Source organism: Triturus cristatus, chromosome 8 (genome assembly GCF_964204655.1).
Source record: "Triturus cristatus chromosome 8, aTriCri1.1, whole genome shotgun sequence".
Lineage (NCBI taxonomy): Eukaryota > Metazoa > Chordata > Amphibia > Caudata > Salamandridae > Triturus > Triturus cristatus.
The window spans coordinates 12,968,220-12,991,525 of NC_140591.1; the positions used below are offsets into that span (position 1 = coordinate 12,968,220).

The window sequence follows — 23,306 nt, forward strand, 5'->3', positions numbered from 1 at the left end:
CGGGACAAGGCATGCAGCCAAGGGCTGGAATGGTGGGCATGTTCTCCTTGCAGGCTGTAATGCAGCCTGCATTGCGAACAGGGAAGTGCGCATGACTGCTTTGGGTGGCCTGGGCCAGCCGTCCAAACAGTCAATGCGCACTTTAGTGGGCATTCCAATCCGCTTCTGCCCTGCTCCATGTTTGGAGCAGTCTTACCCACCCTCCCACCCGCAAAGGAAACATAGCACAATTACAGTAGTAAGTTATCATCATGTGGTGATTGTTCCTCTTCTTGCACTGCTTGAAAGCAATGGGGCGACGCAATTCCGCCATAGCGGATTAGCCGCTACTGGGGTTGCGTCATCTACAGGTGCTAGGCCTGGGCAACTCGAACCCCGGGGCTCCGCCGCTATGCGTCCCACCTTCTCCTTACCTGGACATTGACACTGTGGCGCAATCCGCTGCACTCTATCCAAATCTTTGACTCAGCCAGCAGGAGCCTCAGTCAGGTGGTATTTCACAAGCCTGGGTACAGCAGTCGCTCTCAAGTCTGCTTGTGAACCTCCCGATGCAGTTGATGCAGCAGGGTCCCCTTAGGCATAAAGTTGCAGCGCTCCCGCCACATAAGTTTGGCACAGCTCAGGGGCTTCACCCTCCACAGTGTCTGGCCAGCCCAACATCATCCGGCCCGTGATTCAGAGAGGCGCCGCCCACCGTTGTTAATCCCCTCCATGCACCCCGGTGTAGTGGTGCATCATATTTTGCTATGCAGATCTCTCTACATTGGTGCGCAGGAGCACCTCTACCATTCACAGCTCCAAAGGGCGCAAGGCGGTCTTCTCACACAGGTCGGCAACGTGTCTCCATGCGACCGGCCAGACTTCACCACCAGGTACGGGCGATCGTCACGCCTCAATGTCTACCACCACGGCTCATCGACTCCACAGCTCCTCTGCATCCCGCTCCAGACACAGGTCCGGCAAGGCATCCAGGCTCCAGACGCAAATCCATCGAGGCATCCAGGCTCCAGACGCAGGTCAAGCAAGGCATACGGGCTCTCATCCTGGTCCTCCTGGATGTTGGGTGGCTTGCAGGTGTTGTTGATGTATGCTGCACTTGGCCCTGGCTGCTCCATTCTGCATTTTATTGGTTTGTAAGCTTATTTTCTATTTGAGGTTGACTGACTAGCTATTTTTGCATTGGAGGCAAAAACTAACGTTGGGCTGACTAACGTGAGTCTTTTTGCCGCTAATGAGCCTTTCGTTGGTTAGCGCCGGCTAATGCCAGAATTCCTATCCCCATCCTGGTAACGTTAGCAGTAGTTTTCACCATCGATCCCTGAAACTATCGCCATGTTGCGACGGCTTGTAAATACGCCGCTACCATGGGAATAGTTTTTAGCGGCACGTGGCGATAAAAAAAACTGCCGCTAACTAGCATTAGCGATAGTTATCGCCAGTCCTTGTACATATGCCCCACTGTACTAAGAAGAATTAACACTTAAGTTAAAAGTATTTATTACTACAGGGCCAATCTGTTTCTCAGGACATAAACAACTTCAGAAAACATTATTAAAAAAAGCAACAAAACAAGTTATGAATAACAAGAATAAAATGATGATATCTAGCTTTGTCATTAAAATGTAATTTACAACCTTACACCCTCTTCAATGCGCTATACTATGAGAGCATGAAAGGTAGAACTTGCAGTCTAGAGTTTCTTGGGGAGAAGAGACGCACTGCATACCTTGTTGACAGCAAAGGCTGTCTTTACTAGAGGAGGTGTGAAGACTGCGTTCCCTGTGAAGGGCTAAACATACACTGTGGTAGCAGTCAGTCGGTCTTCCTCCGGAACTTGGCTTTATCAGCCTCAGTCTTCAGGCGAGATGCATCATCTGAGAATTGTAAAGTGTACTGGTAGCAGGAGAGACCGTCTTTGGCAGAATCTTGAGTGAGTCTGGGCGAAGGACCTCTCCTGACAAGTGGGCAAGGGACAGTGCTTCTATCTTAAATCTTATCAGATTTTAATTATTGAAAGAAGTTTTGGAATGTCTGATAGATTATGTGCTTCAAGGTATGTTTCATACATCTCCTTACGGACATATAAGGCAAAAGGACATCATTTCAGACTACCATATTTTGGTTATATTTCTTTATGTGCTCTTATTCAACCTTGACATGGTGAGAAGTAGATATTTGATGCAGATGAATGCCGCCTTCGATTCCGTATCTATATCATTAATCAAAAAGCTTTGACGATATTGCAGGTGCTAGACAGTTAGTCTGGCAACATCTGCATTAAAAGGCAGACATGAGGATGATTCTGCATAAATCAGTGATATGGCGGCTTCTGTAACTGATCTAAGGAAGATGGCGGCCTTCATGACCTGAGATGGGATAGGGTCCTATATAAGGTGGTGTCGGACTTTGGGAGTTTACGTCAGAGGGAAGGCAGCAGCCCCTCAATCGTCAGAGTGGGATAGGGTCAGTGAGACTTGCTATCAATAATTGACACCCGGCCTTGGGCACTTCAGGGCTTAAAATCGAAGTGCAAAGGTCCAAGGCTATTAGTGATGCTCACACTCGTCTTGAAGGAAAGGGCCATGAGGTACTTTTGCCAGGCTGAGGTGGTCACACCAACATGACTGTGAAATCGATTTTTGACCAATATTAGCTCACACAGCAAGGAACCTGTGCATTTAGCGCATGTCTAGCTCCTGGCTGCGTGACCTGAACAGAAGAGTGTCTGTCAGGCTGACTTAGCTCACCCTGACAGACACCATCCTTCTGAAAAAGGTGAGAGTTTTTGGGCCCTTCACTCGTATAGATGGATTGTAAGTGATATTGCTGCTCAGCAGCCTTGCAGCTGTAGTGGATGGCTAAAAATCATTACAGGACAGGGAAACCAGGCCATGTACCAGGCAGGGGTCATTCCTATTCTAATACAATACACACGTTTATATTTGGTTAGCTGTAGATCAACCAATTCTGATTGAGCACTCATGGCAGGAACCATGACTGGTCGAACTTTTCCTTGTGGACCAGGATCAAGCTTTCTACCTTGAACCTTTTAGATCAAGTCGCTTCTCCATCACCTGTGCCCTTTGTTGTGTTGATGTACTTGCATCACCTGCTGCTCAGCAGAGGGCTCTGCCTCCCGCCCTTTGTTGTGTTGATGTACTTGCATCACCTGTTGCTCAGCAGAGGGCTCTGCCTCCCGCCCTTTGTTGTGTTGATGTACTTGCATCACCTGCTGCTCAGCAGAGGGCTCTGCCTCCCGCCCTTTGTTGTGTTGATGTACTTGCATCACCTGCTGCTCAGCAGAGGGCTCTGCCTCCCGCCCTTTGTTGTGTTGATGTACTTGCATCACCTGTTGCTCAGCAGAGGGCTCTGCCTCCCGCCCTTTGTTGTGTTGATGTACTTGCATCACCTGCTGCTCAGCAGAGGGCTCTGCCTCCCGCCCTTTGTTGTGTTGATGTACTTGCATCACCTGCTGCTCAGCAGAGGGCTCTGCCTCCCGCCCTTTGTTGTGTTGATGTACTTGCATCACCTGTTGCTCAGCAGAGGGCTCTGCCTCCCGCCCTTTGTTGTGTTGATGTACTTGCATCATCTGCTGCTCAGCAGAGGGCTCTGCCTCCCGCCCTTTGTTGTGTTGATGTACTTGCATCACCTGTTGCTCAGCAGAGGGCTCTGCCTCCCGCCCTTTGTTGTGTTGATGTACTTGCATCACCTGTTGCTCAGCAGAGGGCTCTGCCTCCCGCCCTTTGTTGTGTTGATGTACTTGCATCACCTGCTGCTCAGCAGAGGGCTCTGCCTCCCGCCCTTTGTTGTGTTGATGTACTTGCATCACCTGTTGCTCAGCAGAGGGCTCTGCCTCCCGCCCTTTGTTGTGTTGATGTACTTGCATCACCTGTTGCTCAGCAGAGGGCTCTGCCTCCCGCCCTTTGTTGTGTTGATGTACTTGCATCACCTGTTGCTCAGCAGAGGGCTCTGCCTCCCGCCCTTTGTTGTGTTGATGTACTTGCATCACCTGCTGCTCAGCAGAGGGCTCTGCCTCCCGCCCTTTGTTGTGTTGATGTACTTGCATCACCTGCTGCTCAGCAGAGGGCTCTGCCTCCCGCCCTTTGTTGTGTTGATGTACTTGCATCACCTGCTGCTCAGCAGAGGGCTCTGCCTCCCGCCCTTTGTTGTGTTGATGTACTTGCATCACCTGCTGCTCAGCAGAGGGCTCTGCCTCCCGCCCTTTGTTGTGTTGATGTACTTGCATCACCTGTTGCTCAGCAGAGGGCTCTGCCTCCCGCCCTTTGTTGTGTTGATGTACTTGCATCACCTGTTGCTCAGCAGAGGGCTCTGCCTCCCGCCCTTTGTTGTGTTGATGTACTTGCATCACCTGCTGCTCAGCAGAGGGCTCTGCCTCCCGCCCTTTGTTGTGTTGATGTACTTGCATCACCTGTTGATCAGCAGAGGGCTCTGCCTCCCGTCCTTTGTTGTGTTGATGTACTTGCAGCGCTGGCTCCATTATTTGTTTTTGCATTCTTTTCTCATGCAGAGGATGCACGACCCATTTTTGTGAATAGACAAAAATGCTAACAATTCCAGCCCCCGGTCTGCCTAGCGCAATGAATTCTATTATGTGCGCTCGATAAGTACTAAAAGAAAGAAGGAAAAAACTGTAATGGTTGTGGCGAGGATGAGTAGGTCCAAGATATAAATCAAGTGCTTTCGTATTTGTAATAATAGTTTACCTTTTATATAACGCTTCATAAGGCTCTCGTGCCGTTTCTAAGCACTGTACTGTTACTGCAGGCTTTATAAAAGATGACTGCATGTTTCTTCTGATAAGCTGGTTGGAATCATGATCCCTGAACGTGAAGCCCTAATATGTGTGAAACTCCACGTAATGCACACGTTGTGTTTTTTTGTGTGTTTTTTTTAAGTGAATAGACAGTGAACCTCCCAACCGTCATTTGACTCGGCTTTTTTATGTTTATACATTTTGTTCAATTAGGAACTTGTAACCGAGTACAGTCTCTATCAGCTGAAATGGCCATTTCATTTATTTCGCACTGTGACATATGAGACGGAGGAAGATGTACAACCCGGGGATGTCGTTCTCTTTGACATTGAAAATAAAACATGCTTTAAACATGCGGCTCTCTGCTACGATCGTGGCTTTCTCATACACAAGTTTGGTGAGTACAAACCTCATGTAGAAACCATAAATGCATTGCTATTCACCTGAGGGGCAGCATATGTCTCCATTTGACCGGCGTGAAACTAACTACAGAATGTCATTACATCATGTCCTTCATAGAGGGCCTGACTCCGTCTGGAGACTGTTTGCTCCATCATAAGCGTGACGGATATCCCGTCGCCGTTTAAGAGTCCATTATATGCGGCTGGATATCCGTCACGGTGCAGTAACCCGTCCGACAAACTGAGTCTGAGCCTTAATGCTATGTCATGCTATGTTACGTTTTTATGTCATGCGCGATGTCATGTTACATATCTTTGGTGTTTTACATCATGTTAGGTCACTGTATGCCATGTTATGACATACCATGCTGTCATGTTCTAATGTCAGCGTAGGTTTTTCCATGCAGTGCTATTTTTGCATTGTTTTTTTTTATTTTATTTATTTATTTATTTTTAACTAACAACACATGATGACATACATAGCTGAGCGCCTACAACCCTGAGGCCGGCTGCGATGTTACTAATGGACACGCCTCATCACAGCTTATCCCACATCCCGGAGGCTGGGCATCACTGTGTTAAAAAGTTGCGGTTCGGTATATCTTCAAGCTTTGCCATCCTGTATGCCATTTCTTGTAGACTTTTCCCCGTGAGGGGGCACAGATTTTTCTACTTTAAACAAAACACCCAAAGAAACCTTACCCCTCCCCCCTACTCATAACCGTTGAGGTGTCCTGTCAGCAACCCACCTAAAATGTATCCTTGCACTCAGCGCCAATCGTCACGTCTCCTCCCAGAAGAGGCATATATGCCTATTACTCATATCAGACCGGAGCACGTCAGTGAGTGGCCTTTGTACCCTCCCCACTACCATCAATCCCCTGTTAGTATAGGGACTCTCCCCCCCCACTTCAATACGGCTCTACGAGCTCCTAGAGGGCCCCCTCAGACCACTCAGGCAATGGCTGCGCTCGGGGTCTCCACGTCGTCCGTCCCCACCGCAGTCTCCATAGCCTCACCACCCCTCCCGAGATAGTCGGCGTATAGTCCCCAAAAATTCTTTGGTCTGCTGCGGGGAGGGAGCAGCTGGCTGAACCTCTCCGACTGCGTGCAGCAGTAGAGCACGTCTCGTGCCCACTGCGCTACTGTAGGCAAGGGGCCCCGCATCCAACACAGTGCTACCCTACGCTTTGCTATAAGCATACCCAGGTCCACTAGCCGACGTGCTGCCTTGGGTAGCACTCTAGAGTGTCCCAGCAGGGCCACTGTGGGATCCGGAGTAAGATTTAATTCTACTACTCTTCCTATCTGCTGATAGATCTCTTCCCAGAAGTTGCGGACACCCGGGCAGTCCCACGCTAAGTGGATAAAGTCAGCCACTGGGTGGCTGCATCTCTCACAAGTCGCCCCCTCCCGTAGGCCATTTCCGGTGCAGTCTCTCCGGCGTGTAATAGACTCTGTTTATGAATTTAAAATGAATCCGCCTGTGCTTGCCGTGTAAAGATATGCGACGTACACCAGAACAGCAATACGCCCACATGGCATCGTCTATTGCAGTGTCAAGGTCCCTCTGCCAGGCTAATCTGGCCTTAGTATATTCCTGCGATCTCTGCGACATCACCATGCTGTATAGTTTAGACATTAGCTTATGGGGACTTTTGTGTTTGATGAGAAATGATAATTCCAGAACCTCAGGGGGTTCGGCCATGTCGTCCCCTAGGTGTTGCCGCCATGCCCTTCTCACCCTATGGAATTGGAAGCGCTGCAGTTGTGTGGCGTTGTCCACTGTGGCAGCGACCTCGTCCCATGTCTTAGCGACGCCGTCCGAAAACAGGTCCCCCATCGAGTGTATACCCAGCTCCCGAAGGGATTGCACCATCCCGCGGTCCCTGCAAGGGGTCAACCAGACCGCACAGTCAAGTGGCATTGCTGGGGAGTATAATAATGCCCCCGCCGTTTGCTGCAGTATGTTATTCCATGCATGCCGGGTTGAGTTTAGTGAGTCTAAGAATCCCGTTCTACGATCAGGCGGCTCAAAAATAACCGCGGGAAGCGGGAGAGGTGCAGCGAACAGTCTCTCTAACTTTAGATATGGGACCGATTCATCGCCATGTATCCAGCTATGCGCCTGAGCGCCCTGTGCAATCCTGCAGTACAGCTCCAAATCAGGCGCCCCTAAGCCGCCCAGATGATAAGGCAATGTCAAGACGCGCCAACTAACACGAGCGTGCTTACCCGCCCATGCCAGCCGCAACAGGGATTTAGTAAGCCTAGCAAAAAAGGCGCGCGACTGCACAATAGGGATGTTAGCAAACAGGAATAAGAATCTGGGAAGTACCGCCATCTTCATAATGGATATCCGACCCACCAGTGACAGGGGTAGCCTGATCCAGGTCTCCACATCGTCTTCTAGTTTGTCAATGGCCCTGCCATAGTTCTCAGAGAGTACTACCTCAGAATCCATATGCAGTTGTATCCCCAGGTATCTGACCGAGTCGTCCGACCACTGAAGCGGATACTCCATCTCAAATGGGGTAGTGATCGGGGTCAACGGAAAAGCGATGGACTTAGTCCAGTTTACCTTCAGGCCAGAGAGCGCCCCGAAATGCACCACCTCCCGCAACACCGGAGCTAATTTATTCTCCGGGTCCCTGACATACAGCAGGGTATCGTCTGCATATGTGGAGACCACGATCTTGTATGTTGGAAAGCTTACTCCTCTAAGGCTGTGGTATTCCCGGAGGGCGCACGCCAAAGGCTCCACCACAAGGGCGTACAATATAGGCGACAGTGGGCAACCCTGACGCGTTCCCCTCGAGATGGGAGTAGCATCCGTAACCAGGTCGCCCAGTCGTATCCTCGCAGTAGGTCCCCCATATAGCACCCCGACCATTTGCAAGAAGACCAGGCCCAGCCCCATTCTGGTCAGAACCTGTCGCATGAATGGCCATTCTACCGAGTCGAAGGCCTTCTCCATATCCAGGAAGACTGCAAGAGCCCGCGTGTCCCTACGTACATGCTGCATAGTGCCAAACACCATCCTCAAATTATACGTGAGGTTTCTGCCGGGCACAAACCCCGCCTGTTCCGGGGCAATCAGCTCCGAAGTGAGCAGGTCCAGGCGCATGGCTAAGACTTTCGCAAAAAGTTTGGTATCGACATTTAGCAGCGATAGCGGTCTATAAGAACTGCATTCCTCAGGCGTCTTACCTGGTTTGGGGATAGCCACCAAAATAGCCTCTCTCATAGACTGTGGCATGTGTCCCTTAACACACATATCATCAAACAGTGTCGATATATGTGGAAGTAGCAGGTCTATAAAGGTTCTGTAAAAGGCGACCGTGAGGCCATCCGCCCTTGGAGCGCTATGCGCCTTCATGCCCGCCAGTGCCTCCAAAATTTCATCCTTCTCTATGGGGAGGGCCAGAAATTCCCTGTGCGCATTAGTGAGAAAAGGCAACTTAATGTAATCCAGGTAGTCTCGTATGCTCTCTTCCATATCGGTCTGTTGGGAAGCGTAGAGAGTAGCGTAATACGACTGGAAGCGTGCAGCAATGTCGGCCTCCTCCGTTAAGAGCACACCTTCGTCCGATCTGATCTTGGTAATAGCGGCTCTACCCCTCCGGGCTTTTAGTATATTAGCAAGTACCGAGCCGGGCCTATCGCCCTCCCCATATACCCTGGCCGTAGCGTACTTCCCCAGATGCTGCACTTCCGCATCTGCAGCCTCATGAGATTCCGCTAACAGAGCCTTCAGCTCCTCTGTAGTGTCTGCCAACGCCTCTGACTGTTGCCTAGCCTCCAAGTCCCCCAGCTTGCGCTCCAATGTCGAAAGTCTCTGCCGGATATCGCGCAGTACCCCGGAATGTTTAGCTATTGCCACCCCTCTAATATAAACCTTAAATGTTTCCCAGATCGTTTGAAAGCTATCCACGGAACCTATATTGGTTTCGAAGAACAACGTGATCGCCTCAGCCAGTTCTTCTTTAAAAAGGGGGTCTAGCAGTGAGTATGGGGGGAACCGCCATAGAAATGGGGGGATGGTCTTTCTGGGTGTTGCCAAGGTCAGCAATATGGGGGAATGATCAGATAGTGTGCGCGGCAGCACCTGGCACGCCCGGACCTGTGGCATAAGAGACGTTGTTGCGAGCCAGTAATCAATGCGCGTGTGTAAGTTGTGATAGGAAGAGTAGTGCCTGAAGCCCCCCACAGTAGGATTAAGAGTTCTCCACACATCAGCAAGAGCCATACAGAGCATTTCCCGTCCGATGACTTTAACTGCTGATGCCTGCGTTCTAGCCGGGCCTCCAGATCTATCAAGGTCAGGATTCAGGACCATGTTAAAGACTCCTCCCCACAACATGTGCGGCACCCCACAGTCCCTAACCGTGTCTGCCAACATAAAACTCCGGGCAGTCATAGTTCGGGCCATAGATATTAACCAACAATAAGTCCAGTCCTCTACCCTGACAGCGCGAGAGCACAAACCTGCCTCCATCGTCCGCAGCCAGCAAGTGCGACCTGTACTCCGACTTAGGGTTGAACCAAGTCATCACCCCCCTGGCATGGGTGGTGAAACCAGCTGCGTGTGCGTGTCCCGCCAACCCTCTAGAGCGCAGCATGGGGCTATGGTTAGGGAGATGCGTTTCCTGTAGGAAGGCTATATCTATAGCGTGCCTATTAAGGTAGTGCAGGACTTTACGTAGCTTCCGATGATCATTCAGGCCTCTGACGTTCCAGGTCAACAATCTTACAGAATCGAGCGCCCCGCGTGTAGCTGTTTCACTAGGCATTGCTATTCTGTCTGAAACGCATAGCGTTTACCTCTGAGTGCTATATGCAACATGTATGCTGAAGGATTCCCCACATAGTATACTGACAGTCGGACCTCATAAAATGAAAAATGGAACCCACCACCCTCCCACCACCCACAGCAGACCCCCCGCAACTCGGCCCTGCCGTGTCCCCTGTAGGGACTACCCACACCTCCCGCCACCCTGCCCCAAACAAATTAACCCCCCCAAGTTGTGGCATTCACTCGCGGGCGGAGGTCGCTCGGTTCTTAGTCTATAACGGGTTACCACCTAGTACCCAATTACGACCCCCAAGCGCAGCAAGCGAATGTCTGCCCCCCTGCCATGCAATGACCACATTGCAACGTACTACTCTACACACCTCATAATCCCCAACTGCGCGCCCGGCCCATGTACCTCCCCCCCCCCCCCGCAGCACCTAACATGACATGTTGCCCGCCGGGATAAGGCGTATGTGCCAGACCTCACTACCCCATGTACAGTCTGTGGCCGATCACCGCGCCCGCAGTCCAACAGCCTATCAGTAAGTGGCTATCCGTTCTTCACTATTTGCATCCCACCCCATCAACTCCCCCCAGAACCTCAACTCACGCCATGCTGCTGGGTGCCAAATAAGTGCAACACATTCTTGCCGGCTATCCAGGGTCAGTCCTGATCCTCCAACGAGCCATCCGCTACCCCCCCCCCCCCCGACAGCTGTCTCTCTGGGCTCCGCTTCTGCTCCTTATTCCAGTCTTTCAACGCTTTCTGCAGTGTCTTAGGATCCAGGAAGATGTGAGATTTCCCTTGCCTGTTGAATCGCAACTTGGCCGGATACAACATCGCGTAATCCAGTCCCAGTTCCCGCAGCTGTTTTTTAGCCGGAACAAACTGCCGCCTGGCCTCCGGTACTCTGGCAGTGAAATCCAGATAGAGCGAGATGGTCGACCCTTCGTACACCAAAGTCTTCTTCTCACGCGCCACACGAAGGGCCGCGTCCCTGTCACTGTAGTTCAGCAGTTTCGCTATAATTGGACGCGGTGGCGCTCCCGGAGGGGGCCTGGGTCCCAGGGATCTATGCGCTCTCTCCACCACAAACATCCCTGAAAACACGTCCTTACCAAGCAGCTCTACCAGAAGCGACTCCACAAAACACTCCATTCTGCCAGTTGACGTCGTCTCCGGCAGGCCGGTAATACGCAAATTGCACCGACGTGTACGCGCCTCAAGGTCCGCCGTTTTATCCTGTAACACCTGCATAAGACGTCCAAGTTTCTTCTGGTCCGAATCCAACAAAGTCTGTGCTTCTTCAACTTCCGCAAGACGTTGGTCCGACTGATCCAGTCTCTCCGCATGCTTATCAATGCGCTCCCCCATACGATCCATCCTGTATGAGAGAGCGTCAATCTTGGCGCCCAAGGAGGTGATACCATTTTGCAGTCCTCTCTCCATGGAAAGCAACAGGCCCCGAATATTCTGTTCTTCTTCAGGCGGGACAGGGGTGCCACCGACCGCCCCCTCTGCGGGGACCTGAGTTTTGGGGCGCCTCTGCTCAAATGATAGTTTAGATTGGGACTTGTCAGACTTACACGACAAGAAAGAAACAGAAATGGGCGCACTCCGTGTTTGAACAATGTAACTGTGTTAATCCGGTAGTAGGTGCAAGAACGAGTATGTCCCCCTGGGTTGGGACTCGAATGAAAATAGGGTAAGCACACTCCTGGGAGAGGAGGATGTCACTCGTTGCACTCAAAAAGAGAATCAAGGTTCTCCTTGTCCGAGGGTTTTGTTCCAAACAATGAAACGGTAATTCAGAGTCAATTAAATTTATTTATAGCATTCATCCAAAGATGTAGAATTATCATCATTCTGTCAATCTCGACTCGTTTATCAAATATCCATTAATCAAATGCCCAATGCATTTCGGGCCGTTCAAGCCCTTCATCGGGGGCGGCACTGTGGAGGAAACAAGGGAGCAGGACTCATTTATCACATCATACACAGTTTAAACGAGCATGATAAAGTAAAACGTGGATTGTAAACAAAGTGCGGTGAACAATAAAGTTTTGTAAAGCGAGATTGAAAAAAACGGGCAGAGTGCAGGCGAAGCTTATTCAAAGTGTAACGAGTTTCCTTTACATTACAAACCACCGAGTGTGCTGGCGTGAATGTGAGAGTTCAGGTAGTGCTGCTTAACTGGTAAACGCGTGGTGAAGTTGAGGGGTTTCTTAGTGACGAACAAACATGCTATGTCCGAAGGTTGTGACACCCATTTGGTGCAAGTAATAAAAGTCGTAGGGCCGGTGTCCATGAGTTTAAAATCGTTGGGTGACAAGGGTCAAGGGTGGGTCGGTGGAAATATCTTATCAAGCGGTCTCAACACAAGTCGTTAGTACGGCATACACTTACGGTAGGATCGTAGAGTCAAGGTCCCATCACTTAACAAGACGGCGCTCACGGGTGCTGCGGCAGTAGTGAGGTTAGTGAATAGTGATCATGTGATCGGGGGACGTATCCATTTAAAAGGGAGTGGTTGTGCGTGTACGTGAACTACGAAGGTAGACATAAAAGACAGATTAGTAGTTTGTCGAACGAACGAAAAGAAAGTAAATCACCTATGTGAATAAAAGGTGTCCTGGGCAAAAGTGGCGGCTGGGAAAATGTAAAAATAAAGAGACAAAAATAAATGAATGACATAGGAGCAAAATGTAGTCACAAATGTCTCATAGAGAAAGCGTAATGAACAGTAATATGAGGCATAGGAAAAAATGAACCGTTGTCACTTCAGAAAATTGTAGATGAGTTAACAATGAATTCCAGAGGTACGAATTATATAGTCATCTATTCAACAGTATAGGAGATCGGATTACAAGTAGCAGCCCAAATCATAGCGTTCATTGAGACCCTTAGGCTGAGTAGAATTCAATTTGTGGATCCAAAAGATTTCTCTCTGTAATAGGAATCTGTTATTGTCTCGTCCTTTCAATACAGGAACCTGTTCAAGGATGAGGAAACGGAGTTGGCATATGTTATGTTGATGTTCCTGGAAGTGAGTGGCAATGGGTGATTTGGCCTGTCGAGTTCTTATGTTACTTTTGTGTTCGTTTATTCGAATGCGAATTTTTCTTTCCGTTTTTCCCACGTATACCAGGCCACATGGGCATTTCAGTAAGTAAATGACATTTTGGCTGTTGCAGGTAGCAGTCACTCTGAGCTTGATAGGGTGACCATGTAGTGGGTGTTGGATTGTAGTTCCCTTAATGATGCAATTGCAATTTCCACAATTGAGACAGGGCTGAGTACCTTTATAAGAGCTTATGGTGGAATCTCGGGTTTTGGAGAGAATTTGTTTAAGATTGCGTGATCTCTGATATGCAAATCTAGGAGGTATCTCAAAGACGTTGTAGAAGTCCGCCTCAGTACTTAACATGGGCCAGTATCTCAGTATGGTTTTCTTGATGGTAAAACTCTCGGTGGAGTATTTGGACACGAATGTCATTCTCTGTGGTGTAGACATGGGTCGTTTGGGTTGGAGAAGTGTTTGTCGTGAGAGTCTGTCTGTCTTCAGCACTGCTTTCTCCAGAATGTCACTCGGATATTTACGTTGTTTAAATTTGGAAATGCACATGTTTCTACTGGACTCATACAATTCATTAGTGCTGGAAATCCTTTTAAGTCGGAGAAGTTGTGAGTATGGCAGGTGATTTTTGAGTGATGGCTGATGGAAACTGTGAAAGTGAAGGAGGTTATTACGATCTGTTGGTTTTGTATACACTTGAGTAGTCAGGTTTCCTTGTTGGATGGTAACGCGGGTGTCCAGGAAAGTTATGGATTCAGTGTTGGTAAGATGTGTAAATTCAATACGTTGGTCGATGGTGTTGAGAATAGTAATGAGAGATTCAAGTTGTTGAATTGGACCATTCCACAAGAGAAAGATGTCGTCTATATACCTTTTATAAAGGATCAGATGTTCAGTCCAGTCGTTGTTGGTTAGAATGTTATCCAATTCAAATCTGTGCATGTAGAGATTCGCGTATGATGGGGCAGCGCAATTTCCCATGGAGGTACCTGAGCATTGGATGTAAAAGGTGTCAGACCATTCAAAGTAGCTGTGATAAAGGGTAAAGTGCATCAGTTCCATGAGGAATACTTTGAGATCATTGGGTTTGTCTGTGTTGATCAAGAAAGATTCAATAGCTTCAATTCCTTTGTCATGCGGAATGGAGGTGTAAAGTGATTTAACATCGATAGTACATAAGATGGTATCTGTTGTTATCGACCCACGGATGGATTCCAAGATGTTAAGGAAATCAGTAGTGTCCTTTATGTAGGTGGTCATTGATTGTACTGAAGCCTGTAGGTGTTTGTCCAAATATTTTCCAATGGGTTCATGGAGTGAATTGACAGTAGAAACAATGGGTCTGAACGGAGGTTTTGTAGCATGCTTATGGATTTTAGGCAGTATGTAGATATAGGGAGTGGATGGATTGGTTTTGATAAGATATTTTTTGTCTTCTTCACAAATGGTCCCTTGTTCAAGAGCGGTATTAATGATGGTTTTGAGAATGTCAAGAAAGTTATTTGTAGGGTCAGTGGGTATGGGCATGTATGTTCGTGCGTCCTTAACATGTTCATCCACGCTTTCTACATAGAAGGTTGTATCCATGATTACTAGTGCCCCTCCTTTGTCAGCTTGACGTATGGTAATTTCAGACCTGTTAGCTAGTGTATTTAGGATTTGTTCTTCTTTTTTTGTGAACATCACAAAAAAAGAAGAACAAATCCTAAATACACTAGCTAACAGGTCTGAAATTACCAGGGACCATTTGTGAAGAAGACAAAAAATATCTTATCAAAACCAATCCATCCACTCCCTATATCTACATACTGCCTAAAATCCATAAGCATGCTACAAAACCTCCGTTCAGACCCATTGTTTCTACTGTCAATTCACTCCATGAACCCATTGGAAAATATTTGGACAAACACCTACAGGCTTCAGTACAATCAATGACCACCTACATAAAGGACACTACTGATTTCCTTAACATCTTGGAATCCATCCGTGGGTCGATAACAACAGATACCATCTTATGTACTATCGATGTTAAATCACTTTACACCTCCATTCCGCATGACAAAGGAATTGAAGCTATTGAATCTTTCTTGATCAACACAGACAAACCCAATGATCTCAAAGTATTCCTCATGGAACTGATGCACTTTACCCTTTATCACAGCTACTTTGAATGGTCTGACACCTTTTACATCCAATGCTCAGGTACCTCCATGGGAAATTGCGCTGCCCCATCATACGCGAATCTCTACATGCACAGATTTGAATTGGATAACATTCTAACCAACAACGACTGGACTGAACATCTGATCCTTTATAAAAGGTATATAGACGACATCTTTCTCTTGTGGAATGGTCCAATTCAACAACTTGAATCTCTCATTACTATTCTCAACACCATCGACCAACGTATTGAATTTACACATCTTACCAACACTGAATCCATAACTTTCCTGGACACCCGCGTTACCATCCAACAAGGAAACCTGACTACTCAAGTGTATACAAAACCAACAGATCGTAATAACCTCCTTCACTTTCACAGTTTCCATCAGCCATCACTCAAAAATCATCTGCCATACTCACAACTTCTCCGACTTAAAAGGATTTCCAGCACTAATGAATTGTATGAGTCCAGTAGAAACATGTGCATTTCCAAATTTAAACAACGTAAATATCCGAGTGACATTCTGGAGAAAGCAGTGCTGAAGACAGACAGACTCTCACGACAAACACTTCTCCAACCCAAACGACCCATGTCTACACCACAGAGAATGACATTCGTGTCCAAATACTCCACCGAGAGTTTTACCATCAAGAAAACCATACTGAGATACTGGCCCATGTTAAGTACTGAGGCGGACTTCCACAACGTCTTTGAGATACCTCCTAGATTTGCATATCAGAGATCACGCAATCTTAAACAAATTCTCTCCAAAACCCGAGATTCCACCATAAGCTCTTATAAAGGTACTCAGCCCTGTCTCAATTGTGGAAATTGCAATTGCATCATTAAGGGAACTACAATCCAACACCCACTACATGGTCACCCTATCAAGCTCAGAGTGACTGCTACCTGCAACAGCCAAAATGTCATTTACTTACTGAAATGCCCATGTGGCCTGGTATACGTGGGAAAAACGGAAAGAAAAATTCGTATTCGAATAAACGAACACAAAAGTAACATAAGAACTCGACAGGCCAAATCACCCATTGCCACTCACTTCCAGGAACATCAACATAACATATGCCAACTCCGTTTCCTCATACTTGAACAGGTTCCTGTATTGAAAGGACGAGACAATAACAGATTCCTATTACAGAGAGAAATCTTTTGGATCCACAAATTGAATTCTACTCAGCCTAAGGGTCTCAATGAACGCTATGATTTGGGCTGCTACTTGTAATCCGATCTCCTATACTGTTGAATAGATGACTATATAATTCGTACCTCTGGAATTCATTGTTAACTCATCTACAATTTTCTGAAGTGACAACGGTTCATTTTTTCCTATGCCTCATATTCCTGTTCATTACGCTTTCTCTATGAGACATTTGTGACTACATTTTGCTCCTATGTCATTCATTTATTTTTGTCTCTTTATTTTTACATTTTCCCAGCCGCCACTTTTGCCCAGGACACCTTTTATTCACATAGGTGATTTACTTTCTTTTCGTTCGTTCGACAAACTACTAATCTGTCTTTTATGTCTACCTTCGTAGTTCACGTACACGCACAACCACTCCCTTTTAAATGGATACGTCCCCCGATCACATGATCACTATTCACTAACCTCACTACTGCCGCAGCACCCGTGAGCGCCGTCTTGTTAAGTGATGGGACCTTGACTCTACGATCCTACCGTAAGTGTATGCCGTACTAACGACTTGTGTTGAGACCGCTTGATAAGATATTTCCACCGACCCACCCTTGACCCTTGTCACCCAACGATTTTAAACTCATGGACACCGGCCCTACGACTTTTATTACTTGCACCAAATGGGTGTCACAACCTTAGGACATAGCATGTTTGTTCGTCACTAAGAAACCCCTCAACTTCACCACGCGTTTACCAGTTAAGCAGCACTACCTGAACTCTCACATTCACGCCAGCACACTCGGTGGTTTGTAACGTAAAGGAAACTCGTTACACTTTGAATAAGCTTCGCCTGCACTCTGCCCGTTTTTTTCAATCTCGCTTTACAAAACTTTATTGTTCACCGCACTTTGTTTACAATCCACGTTTTACTTTATCATGCTCGTTTAAACTGTGTATGATGTGATAAATGAGTCCTGCTCCCTTGTTTCCTCCACAGTGCCGCCCCTGATGAAGGGCTTGAACGGCCCGAAATGCATTGGGCATTTGATTAATGGATATTTGATAAACGAGTCGAGATTGACAGAATGATGATAATTCTACATCTTTGGATGAATGCTATAAATAAATTTAATTGACTCTGAATTACCGTTTCATTGTTTGGAACAAAACCCTCGGACAAGGAGAACCTTGATTCTCTTTTTGAGTGCAACGAGTGACATCCTCCTCTCCCAGGAGTGTGCTTACCCACTTGTCAGACTTACCCATCGTGGGTACTACCGCCGCGTGGCGTCGCACACCTCGTCCCAAAAGACAGCTAGCAGTGCCAGCCAGGGCACACCTTCGTGCAAAGTGTCTCACCTGGTGCCGCTCCCACCGGGCTCTTTACCTGGGGCCCGGCTCCAATTGCGGGAGTAGCGTCGCCACCAGCTCTCCCCTCTGCAGGTGTCTCCGCTCGGCCTCCCTAAGCAGGCCCACCGTTCCGCCACACGCGCATCAACTCTCTTCCCTCGCCTCGCCTCCAGATTTAAGGACAGATGTATCGGGCAAGGGGGAGGTGGGGGGGACCGCCGCGTTGACTCCTGCCCACTCCCCGCACTCAGCAGCCCGTTATTCAGCAGCGCTGTGGCAAAGACTGCACTCTCTCAACTTCCCCAGGATGTCCACTGCGGGCTACACTCCAGGCCCCCGCTCACTGTGCACCATGCGACTTCCTGCAGCCAACCCCCCCGCGGTGATTTCAGCAGCGGCTTCGGGCTGACCCTCCAACACCCAGGGCGGCCAACGCTCAGCTGATCTCTCTGGCCAACGCGATCATCCAGTTGGCATTCCAGCAATCGCCACCCCGCCGTGTTCCACGGCCGCTCCTGCCCCGTCTCAGCCAGGCAACCTGCGGCTGGGGGCTCCCTGCAGTGAGATCACCGCTGTTCGCCGCTCAAGAGTGCTCCTGCATTGCCCCCGTACGTTGCCTCCAGCACTTAGTCACTACGAGCGCAGCTCCAGCCGCCGCGTCGCATCTGTCAATGGCGGCCGAGTCTCCTCCGATTTAGGCCCTTCACGGCCCGAGTTTCGGCGAGTTATGGGGGTGCCAGCTGTTCCAATCGCCCCTCCCGCTACCTCCGTGGCTTGGGCCGCACTCCGGGCGTCACTTCTTCATCCCGTTCCCGAGCCTGGGCTGTAAAAACGGGGGTCGGCAGGAACAGGCCGCGTCCTCGCAGTCCCGCGAGCCGCACGCACAGCGACGCAAGTCCGTCTGTCCGCGCACCCGATGCCGAGGATTAGCGGCCCAGCACCGCCGGCCGCCACACCGTCCTGTCGGCGTCCACCGGCACAGAGGTCGCGTCGTTGGGTCGCACACTGAGCCCGGCGCCAAAGTCTCAGCGTTGGATGCAGTCTCAAGGAATGTGGGGCCGGATAATTCAAGGATTGATATGCTGCGTGCCGGAGCCCGGGGCTCAAGCAGCCATCTTCGCTGCGAGCTAAGCTCCGCCCCCATTTTTGCATTGTTTAACTTGTTCTCAGATGGCATGTGACATCTTCTTTTGTCTTATGTGAAGTCATGCTATGTTATGTGTTATACATCTTGGCATGCAGTCTGCCTTTAGTTAGCGTGCTTCAGCCGCCGCTGAAGCCTCCTAGCACCTCTGCTGTGATGCACACAGTGGTCTTTAAAAATGAGTCATTTTACTTCTTTCAGGTTTTTCAGGCGCTACATTTTATCAGCATTATACTTAAGGTGGCTCAGTGTGTAAACGAGGGCTAATTTCTAACGAAATTATTAAAAATGTTTCAATTTTCTGCAGTTAAAAATACTACAATTGGGACGGCACAGATTTGTTTAAGCCTGTAAATCTTTGGGAATGTTATGTTCACCCTTTCCCCTACTTATCAATGTTTACCGCTTTTTACAGTTCGACAAAGTGAAGATTTTTATACCACCCACATGTCGTCCTTTTTGAGTAACCTACTTAAAATGCATTTGCCCCTAGTTAAGCGCTTGTTTCCAACAAGAATTGCGTGCAGATGACACTTCTCTGGTATTCTCGCAGGTTCTTGTACAGGCTGCAGTATATCATTTACACACAGTTCTTCACATCGATGTTATGTACAATACAAAGTCTTCGACTGGCTTCCTTTGCTTTCATATTTTTCATATTCACCAACTCATTCTCGCCCAAATGCATTAATGAAACATTTGGGCAATCCTTCTCTTTGGGCAATCCCAACAGTGCTTCTAACATGGCCAAAACTAGTTGTAACAAAGGAGGAAGTTTCCAATGAAGGTGGAAGATACTGCATTCAAGCAGATTACACACGTCAGTCACTTCCTCCAGCTCCAGGGATATATTCAAAATCTCACTCTCTAAACACTGCATTCACAGACCCAGAGAACACTGTAGATAATCCATGCCAGCCTTCTCTTCCAGCAGGTACCACACTAGCCCTACTGGGGGGCCTCCTATCACTGTTTGACCTGTGTTTTATTGTCATCAGAACACAGTCGCTTACCAAAGAGGAGTTGGCCTACCTGCTTGTCTTTTTCACAAATGAAAGCCTGCAGATCCACAGGGTCATCACTTCACTTGTGGGGCCAAGAAGGCCAGCTGTAAGCAACCGTCAACAAAACAAGCCAGTAAGATTTGAGTGTTGTAACGTCTTCAAGAAGAACGAAGACATGACCAGGTATGTTTTTGTAGGTTTTATTGTGCACCCCAAGGAAGTCCGGTACCACCGCTCACACCCGCGACTCAACTCCTGCCTCCAACTGCGTCCTGAATCCTCCTCACGTGCGGGATTTCAGAGCTTTAATCAGAACCATAAGCATGTAAGGTCCAACCCAGCCTAATGCACATCCACTTTTCCAGATCCCTTAACTTAATGTTTCAAGTTTATTTATCATGCATAGTAAATTAAAACCATTAATTGTACATTTGAAACACAATAAAAGACTGCCATGATAATACAATATGACTATTAAAACACCTTTAAAAACTGTGCATATAATTAAGTTGGGCTTTTGAGCCATCGGATCAAATAGGCGCGTCTAGGGGAATTCAGGGGCTTAACATTTGTTAGATTATATTAAAGCCACTGACCTGATCGGGTAGCCATGTAAATGATTGAGATTAGTCGCAAATCTAAGAGTGATTGAATGAATGAATGAATTGGTTTTATAAAGCGCGCAATACCCAAAGGTGTCTTAGCACTGAGCGGATCGAAAACGGAATGGGGCAGAGACCCAGGAAATAGGTCACCAAACACTAGCACTCAGTCAACACAAACAACCAGGTCTTCGGCTGCTTTCTCAATACCTGCAGGCTGTGTTGGGAGCAGAGGGCCAGAGACAGGGAGTTCCATAACTTCCCCCCCTGGAATGTCAAAGTTTTCCCGCCCCATTTTACTCGCTTGATTCTCAGAATCTGAACCTTATACTCCGTGCTCAATCTCAACGTTCTGCTAGGTGTATACCATGTGAATAGCTCCTGAAGATAGAGGGGGCCGGTTCCGTGAAGTGCCTTATACATTAGGCACAGAGTTTTGAAGGAAATTGTCCTCTCCACTGGGAGCCAGTGAAGGCCATGCAGTAAATGCGACACCGGTTTGAATTTAGGGATGTTAAAAACTGTTCTGGCCACAGCATTTTGGAGACACTGCAATATTTTTTATCAAGTATTTCGAAATACCTAAATAGAGTGAATTGCAGTAATCTATCTTTGACCCAACGAGGGCCAACACTACGGTCTTCTGAAGTTCTGTTGGAATAAACAGGAGTATTTTTTTTATAATCCGTAGCAGAAAATAGCCCCCAGACGTCACTGCATAATCTGAGCACCGAAACATAGCTTGGTGTCAAAGATGACTCCCAGATTTTTTGCCTTCAGAACTGGCTTTGGTAAATCCCCCCAACTACTGGGGCCACCATGATGCATTCCAGAAGGAGGTTTCATTCCCAAAAAGCAATACTTCAGTTTTCCCGGAGTTTAGCTTTAGACAGTTCTACTCCATCCAACCTGCAACTGCAGTCATGCAGCTGCGAAAATTGTTGGTGTCATTTTCAACCTGAGGTGATACCGACACCACAATCTGTGTGTCATCAGAGAGCACGGCCAGGCCAAAACTCACGATGAGCTGTACCAAAGGGGTGACATATACATTGAAAAGCGTTGGACTAAGTGCCAATCCCTGTGGCACCCCCACATGGGAGAAAGAAGGGACGGGAACTAACCCCTCTCATCTCAACCCACTGTTGCCTGTTTTCAAGAAAGGAGCTCAGCAGCGATAGTGCCGTGCTCCTGAAGCCCGTTCTATTCCTGTTTTCTCACTTAATTCTCTAATTCCCAATGCTTATTGGTATGTCAGAGCACGCACCACTTTATACCGATGACTACATTAAGAAAATCCTAGAAGGTCCATCGCTTTACAGACCCTATAGAAACAGCTAGTACAGTTAATATCCCACTCACAGAACTAGAAAAATGTAAGAAGAAATTTGTTCGCTTACAACTCATGATTCGTATGCTCACTGAGTACCTCAAAGCCAATATTATACCTGTCAGTTTACAGGTTCGCAATATCCCAGGAGTATTTACTGACAACCCCAAATACATAACTAACTTTAGCTATATAGGGACGACCTGTTCTAGGCATTGGATGGTACTAGGAATTTACACAGCTACTGAAACACTAAAAATCTTACAACAGGAAATTTTCAAATAAAAGACACTAGTTCAGTTTCCGAATGTAAAAAATTACTTGAACAGGTACAAAAAACGACTGAATTTTACAGACTAGAACAAAATAAAAAATCTCTCAAACTTAAAAAGGACATAAAATCGAACGTCCTAGAAAGAACATATCCTTACCTACAGAAAGATTTCTACACTAACCACACATAATCCAACCCCCAGAACAGTAGACCTTGGGGTAGGTTCAATAGGCGTAACAACCTAGTGGGTTTCTCAGACACTTCAGCCGATTCTTCTGACAGTTCAGATCAAGGAGAAACCCCAAGCACCTCTAGTCGACCCCCTAACCAAACTTTTTTAGGCAGGGGCCAGAGCGAACCCTCAAGGCGGGGACGCAACAAACGACAATGGTTCAACCCTCCGGGCGAGCGGCAAACCCGCCAGAGATTTTACCAATGGTAAGCAATTCCACTGCTCCGCAAACCATCCCCATTTTTAATCTCTCCAAACATAACCTTGTCGCCTCAGAACTTTTCATCCTTAGCAAAGGATTGTCTTTTGTTCCCACGATCAAACCCAATTTTTTGGAACTACAAACAGAACTACTCAGGTTCTTCCGACGGATACGACTACATGCTTTTTTTCTCACTTAATCCCTCACCAACCATAGTCGCCAATACCCCTTTGCGCCCTCCATCAACCTTCTCACCTAGTGCCAATATGATCCCAAGTGAAATACTTACATTTGAGAAAATGGTACTCAAGGACTTATCTTCACTCGAGAGTAAGAAGAGATTTATTCCATATAATCTCACTGGAAGAGAAAAGGGCTATAGACACACTAAAAAACAACCAGTACCTTGTTATAAAGTCTGTCGATAAAGGCGATGGTATAGTCTTACAGGACAGAGATTTGTATAAAGAAGAAATTCTAAGACAAATCACCAACACTGACCATTATTGTAGGTTACCAACCAAAGAGCTTCAACAACTGATCTTACAGATCACTACAGATGCCAAGACACAAGAATTCCTTAGATGTAAGGAATTTCTAGCTCTAAATACCAAATCACCTCGCACCCCGGTGATTTACACCCTTCCCAAGATTCATAAAAACGAGACGGCACCACCTGGACGCCCCATAGTCTCGGGTTGTGGGTCTATCCTGGAACCTTTAGGTCAGTATGTGAATTACTTCATTAAGGACTTTGTCCCTAATACAGATTGTTACGTAAGAGACAGCATGGACATAATTAAC

At 47.6% G+C, this 23,306-nt stretch overlaps 1 protein-coding gene across 2 annotated transcripts in view; it reads left to right on the forward strand.

The window, feature by feature from the left end:
- LOC146799835 (uncharacterized) overlaps positions 1-23,306 on the forward strand; it is a 400,555-nt gene that overhangs the window by 302,483 nt on the left and 74,766 nt on the right. For both annotated transcript variants that reach the window (XM_085624020.1, XM_085624019.1), the window contains one exon: positions 4,988-5,171. In XM_085624020.1, the coding sequence (XP_085480146.1) occupies positions 4,988-5,171 (184 nt within the window). The remainder of the gene's footprint in view (positions 1-4,987; positions 5,172-23,306) is intronic.